This window comes from Lissotriton helveticus, chromosome 3_1 (genome assembly GCF_964261635.1).
Source record: "Lissotriton helveticus chromosome 3_1, aLisHel1.1, whole genome shotgun sequence".
Taxonomy (NCBI): domain Eukaryota; kingdom Metazoa; phylum Chordata; class Amphibia; order Caudata; family Salamandridae; genus Lissotriton; species Lissotriton helveticus.
In genome coordinates, this window is record NC_136061.1 from 332966982 (window position 1) to 332973632 (window position 6651).

A 6651-nucleotide genomic window follows, 5' to 3' on the forward strand; every position below is an offset into this window, starting at 1 on the left:
AAACCCTTCATTCACTGGCTCCTCTCTGGGCCACCTTGGCGAACCTCAACCAAAGGGAACCCCTAAGGGGCCCAATCTAATGCCAATATATCACATCAATCCATTAATTACATTCATTTGTGCCATCACAGTTTTGAGTAATAAGGCACACCACAATTTCTATTGATCTTGACTCAGTGGTCTAGGTTTGAGACAGGGTTAAAATTGACAATGCAAATGTATGCATACATTTTATATAATGTATCTATTATATAGTGTTTGCTTATTTTTCACTTGAGGCACAATAGCTATTGTATGCATTTTTAAGAGCAATGTTTTGTTCTTATCCTTCTAAAATTTTAGGTCGAACTCTGAGCCAGCGCGCAAGTGCTGCTCTGAGGTTGATCTGTGGTAATTGAGTACGGGGGAGAAGCCACGCCCACTCCCCGCCCATGTTTTTCATTGGCTTGTGTCTTTGTCCTTTCTAAATGCTGCCTTCCCAATGGTTTATAGGCTTGTTAGTCCCTCCTTATCACGACCATGCTGTCATGTGTATCCTTCCATGTCTATCCGCCCCTTTACTTTGAGTGTTGCATGGTATGTTTTATTTAGATTGTGAACACTATTTTCTTCCTGTGCCTTCTTCCCGTCTCCCACAGTTCATGCTTTCTCGCACCCCCTGCCCACCCGCACTCCCGTTGTTTGTGCCTTCTCTCCCCTGCACTCCCGTTTTTTGTGCCTTCTCACGCCTCCCCCCGCCAGAAATCCCGTTTGCAATGCAATAGGTCTCACGCAGATGAGAGTCCTATTGCATTGCAAATGCTTGTTGGTTTCATTGCTGATATTGTACATTTATATAGTGCATTTATTTCATAATGTTTGCTACTGGTGGCACAACAGCAATTTTAGGGACTATTAAGTGCAATATCCTGTAGTATATCGGGAAATTGTTTAATACGCAATTTTAAAATGCTGAAGCTCTAATGTATTCACCGCGCCCACTACAGGGGTAGCAACTGTGTTTCTTTGAATCCAAATTAGCATTTTTGGTATACTTTTTCATTTGTATTTTTGCACATTTCTGCATTATACGATTTTATGTGGACTTCCTCGGAGTTCTGCAACATAAATACAAATAAATTTGAAAATTGGAAATGCAAATTAATTCAAATGATTAAAAACAAGTAAGTTCAAGTGTTCATGGCTAGGTTGCAGATTTTTCAGAAAGTATGAAGAAGGATTTTGAATCTATTTTTTAGGGATTTTATTCTTTGATGTGTGGGCGTTAGAATTGAAAAGCATAGCTGATGGGGTCATGTAAGGGGATCGTTTTCCCAGGTTTGGTGGTTTTCTATCACTTGTAAGTTCCTTTTTATGGTAATTACTCTCTGTATGGCAGGTTAGAGACATATTAATTAAAACAACTGATTACAACTACTGAGATATTTTTGTTAGCTTTATTTGTAAAGACTCAAACCACATGTATAGAATTGCCCAGCAATATTTCTTCAGGGATATTTTCACACAATTAAATACAAAGTAATTATTGATGAAGAGATTAGCACATGGACACCATGAAAACGTAAAGATAAGAATCACTTCAAACCAGAAAGAGTTATGCAACGTCTTCCAAGCTTGTCGATTCAATTGGGCTTCCTATTATATCTTGCGTTCTTCAAATTTAATGCGATCTCTTTTCAGATTTGTGAATGCAAGCTTCAGACATTACAGACATCTACAATCCTCCTCTAAGTCGAAGCACCAAGTGAAGGGTAGACTCTTTCTGGATGTTGTAGTCAGACAATGTACGACCATCTTCCAGCTGCTTGCCTGCAAAGATTAGTCTTTGCTGGTCGGGTGGAATGCCTTCTTTGTCCTGAATCTTACATTTCACATTCTCTATAGAGTCACTTGCTTCTACCTCTAAGGTGATGGTCTTGCCTGTCAAGGTTTTCACAAATATTTGCATACCTCCCCTTAAACGCAGTACAAGATGGAGGGTGGATTCTTTCTGGATGTTGTAGTCAGAAAGTGTGCGGCCATCTTCCAGCTGTTTGCCAGCAAAGATTAATCTTTGCTGGTCTGGTGGAATGCCTTCTTTGTCCTGAATTTTGCATTTGACATTTTCTATAAAGTCACTTGGCTCAACCTCTAGTGTGATGGTTTTGCCTGTCAAGGTTTTCACGAAAATCTGCATACCACCCCTCAGACGAAGCACAAGATGAAGGGTGGATTCTTTCTGGATGTTGTAGTCTGACAGAGTGCGGCCATCCTCCAGCTGCTTGCCTGCGAAGATTAATCTTTGCTGGTCTGGTGGGATACCTTCTTTGTCTTGAATCTTACATTTCACATTCTCTATAGAGTCACTTGCTTCTACTTCCAAGGTGATGGTCTTGCCTGTCAAGGTTTTCACAAAAATCTGCATTCCACCCCTCAGACGTAGGACAAGATGAAGGGTGGATTCTTTCTGGATGTTGTAGTCAGAAAGTGTGCGGCCATCTTCCAGCTGTTTGCCTGCAAAGATCAACCTCTGCTGATCTGGTGGGATACCTTCTTTGTCTTGAATCTTACATTTCACATTCTCTATAGAGTCACTTGCTTCTACCTCCAAGGTGATGGTCTTGCCTGTCAAGGTTTTCACAAAAATCTGCATTCCACCCCTGAGACGTAGGACAAGATGAAGGGTGGATTCTTTCTGGATGTTGTAGTCAGAAAGTGTGCGGCCATCTTCCAGCTGTTTGCCTGCAAAGATCAACCTCTGCTGATCTGGTGGGATACCTTCTTTGTCTTGAATCTTACATTTCACATTCTCTATAGAGTCACTTGCTTCTACCTCCAAGGTGATGGTCTTGCCTGTTAAGGTTTTCACAAAAATCTGCATTCCACCCCTCAGACGTAGGACAAGATGAAGGGTGGATTCTTTCTGGATGTTGTAGTCAGAAAGTGTGCGGCCATCTTCCAGCTGTTTGCCTGCGAAGATCAACCTCTGCTGATCTGGGGGAATACCTTCTTTGTCTTGGATTTTACATTTTACATTCTCGATAGAATCACTTGGCTCAACCTCTAGGGTGATGGTCTTGCCAGTCAGAGTTTTAACGAAAACCTGCATACCTCCCCGCAGACGCAACACCAGGTGAAGGGTGGATTCTTTTTGAATATTGTAGTCGGACAATGTGCGGCCATCTTCCAGCTGTTTACCAGCAAAGATCAACCTCTGTTGGTCTGGGGGAATACCTTCTTTATCCTGGATTTTGCATTTCACATTCTCAATGGAGTCACTTGGTTCCACCTCTAGAGTGATGGTCTTGCCAGTCAGCGTTTTCACAAAGATCTGCATTTTAGTCTATAAAGTGAAAAACAAATGTTATAGGATGATGATGCTATATGGTGTGAATTTATCAAACCTAACAAAACAAACAGCATATATTAGTGACCATGCCAGTCTAATATTCCTCAAAAGAAGCCCAGTCAAATTTCCTCTCTCTAGATGGCAAGTAACACAAATCAACTATATTGAATGTTTTTCTTAATAAAGATTTTAAGACTTTTACAAGCAGCCTAGTTGTATTTATTTTTCATATTTAGCAACTTAAACAAGATTCAAGCTAGCAACCTAGGGATCAAAACTTTTCAGACCAATGTCCCAAACATCAAACCTCACTGTAGATGGTCTGTTTTCTGAAAGTATCTCCAAATTTGCCTTTTTGTTTCCAACACATTTCCCATCTGTTTACCACAGCCATTTTAATGCACTCAGTCATTACCATGCATTTGTAAGTGAGAGTGAGACAGAGAGAGATCCCAAAAGCTGTTGTTTTTACTGGTGTCCAAGTAGAAGTCGAGTGGGTACAAATGGTTATATGCTTCGAGCACAGGACAAATTGACAGTTGTATTCACAATGAGCAGATCTGTTGACACTCCAGGATTCTTCAAAGACTCAGCTATTGCACACAGTTACTCAATTATCTGATTACGTTTGCTAACCTTAGGGATGTGGTGGGGACAGGGGGACCATTTGGTGATGCCGACCAATGGAGTAATGTGCTTTTGCAAAAGGACACTATATTCTTTTGTCTGAACAGATTCTTGACTCTATGATGGCAAATTAATAGGTTGTGACTTGTTAGGAAACTCCCCCTCCCCCAAAGAGAAAATTTATGGCATATGAGGACAACTTTATTGACTTAGTGGAAATTCAACACCCTATGAACAAGGATTCATATCCCATGAAGGTAAATTGTGAAGACAAGTTTATCGCATTATGAAGGCAAATGTAGGTTTATTGAGGGCAAATACACGTCGATAATGACAAATTGTGAAGCTGATTAGGGGCAAGTCATAGATCATTAGGACAAATTCATAATTTGTGAACACAGATTCATCACCTGTTCTTATGTACTGATCTTTTCTTGAGGAAACGTTCTTAGCTTTTGAGGGCAAAATCTTTGCTCCAGGAGGAAACATTATTGAACCTATGAGGTCAAATGCATGAGTGCAAATTGATTTTGTGTGAGGGAATCTTTATGATTCATAAGTGCAAGTCTATAATTTGAGGCTTCAGATTCATACCCTACAAGGCAATTAATACTATGGGAGGGCGAAGTCATAGCTCTTGATGACCGATTGTCTGCTCTATGGCATAGTTGTCAATAAACTTGTAGCTATTGTTAAAATAATAATCCCAATATTTTTTTTTAGGAAAATACTCTACATTCTGTGTTCAAAATTAGCAAATTTAAAAGATGCAGAAGGGTGAGTCCTAATCATCACACAGTAGACATGTCTATTGTTAATGCATTATAATCCTTATTTTCGTTATTTGGTTCTTACACTATCGAAAAATTTCTACGTATATTTGTAGGGAATGTAATTGTATTTAAGATTATAATGTCTTACAGCTCAGCAAAGCTACCAATTCATTTCTTAAGGGACTATATAGGAATAAAAAAGAAACTGAAAGTTTCGGTACCCAAAAGAAGATCCGGAGTGTTACTCAAAAAGACAGTATACGTGTGTGATAAGCCTGAAAAATGTGGAATAGTTAGAATAGTTGGTACATTTAGGAGAGCTTGGTTATAGATTTTGTTTGTGAAATCTCTGAATTGTTATTTTCCCTTCTAAAGATAAGAGCAGGCACAATCCGCTAAAATTCTTATTGAGAAATCAACAGGCAATTCATTGTTGCAACTCCTAGATGCTTATGGTTTTGACTTGGGTACTTGTAGGGCACATCCTGCTAAAGCGGTTGACAGAGTGGGCAGAGGAGCACAATATATTGCGAATCAATCAATATGATTTTAGATCAGGATGAGGATCAATTAAAAAAAAGTTAATCTCCACGTATTCATGAATAAGTATGTCACAGTTAAGAAGGGCTCCATACATTTGGCCTTCGTGGTCCTAAGCACGGCCATTGACTCGGTCAATAGGTCAAAGCTCTGGCCCGTTCTGGAGGTCATGGGAGTTGATACTGCACTAGTTACTTTTTTGCATGATTTGCACTCGGGGTTTGAGTTTTCTGTAAGATTCGACTCCAAAGGAGAATGCACTCCGCACTTTAAGCTAGCCAGAGGAGTTCGTCAGGGTTGCATTTTTGCTCCTATGCTTTTTATTTTATATAATAATCAGTTTCACTCATTCCTTGTGTATTTATGTAAGGATGTCCCGAAGGTGGCGGACAGATAAGTACCGGCCTTGATACATGCTGACAATACTTCCTCAATGCATGCACGGCCAATGGTCTGCAGACCTTGCTAGACCAGTTTATCTAATTTATAGACAGTTTGGGCCTGAAAACCAATTTCTAGAAATCTTTTAATATGGTTTTCAGCCTAGCCAAAACTAAATCCAAAACTTTTTCCCTTTCAGGTAGACCGATTAGCAGGATAGATACATTCTGCTACCTGGGCCTGCTGTTGGATACCAAACTGAATTGGCAATTTCTGCTCAATGCCCAGACACAGTCCCTTAACAGAGCATCACACAGCATTGAGGAGTTTTCAAGGTGGCTCGGCTGATCTCACATCAGATTTCTGCAAAGCTAAATGTGTTTTGACAGCGAGCTCCGGTTCTGATTTCTGGGGTTAAAAGGCCTGTCATCCAATTCAGGTGGCAGAAAACAAATCGATAGTCGTCATGAAACCTCAAAGTGTTCTGATGGAGATCGTGCATGAGGAATTGGGGGTTGGCTAAATTTCGAATTACTAAGGTAGATATTACCTGGGTGAAGAAAGGGTTTTAACAACATGCCCAGGCAAAAAAGGATAAAAATGGGTTTGCTTAAAACATCTTTAATGCATTACACTATGGTCAAATCCCAGAATCCTACTAAATTATATTTGCTGCTTGCTTTGCCAGTTTACCGTAGGCGATTTTTGACTTAATTTCGTTTGAAACTTGTTACTCAGTTGTTTGTGGGCTGGCACAAGCCTTCTGAGTCTCCACCTTGTTTATATAATCCCATTGCTATGCTTGATACCATGCACATTGTTTTTATATGTCCTAATTTGAAATTCTCTAACTTGTGTTTTAAGTACATTTAACTGTTGTTTCTAACACAAAATGTTAGGCAAGTGGGTTCAGCCGTACTGTACCTTCAATTCCTAAGTACACCTACTGTCTGTTTTTATGTCTTGTGGTTTTTATTGGGGGTTTCACTCAGGTGCATGAGA

General features: G+C 39.8%; 1 protein-coding gene across 1 annotated transcript; it reads right to left on the reverse strand.

The window, feature by feature from the left end:
- Positions 1-1422: 1422 nt before the first annotated feature.
- Positions 1423-2779, reverse strand: LOC144822434 (polyubiquitin-B). The gene has a single exon (XM_078679951.1). It carries the CDS (start codon positions 2630-2632, stop codon positions 1715-1717), a length of 918 nt encoding a protein of 305 aa, XP_078536077.1. The 5' UTR covers positions 2633-2779; the 3' UTR covers positions 1423-1714.
- Between the last annotated feature and the right edge of the window lie 3872 nt (positions 2780-6651).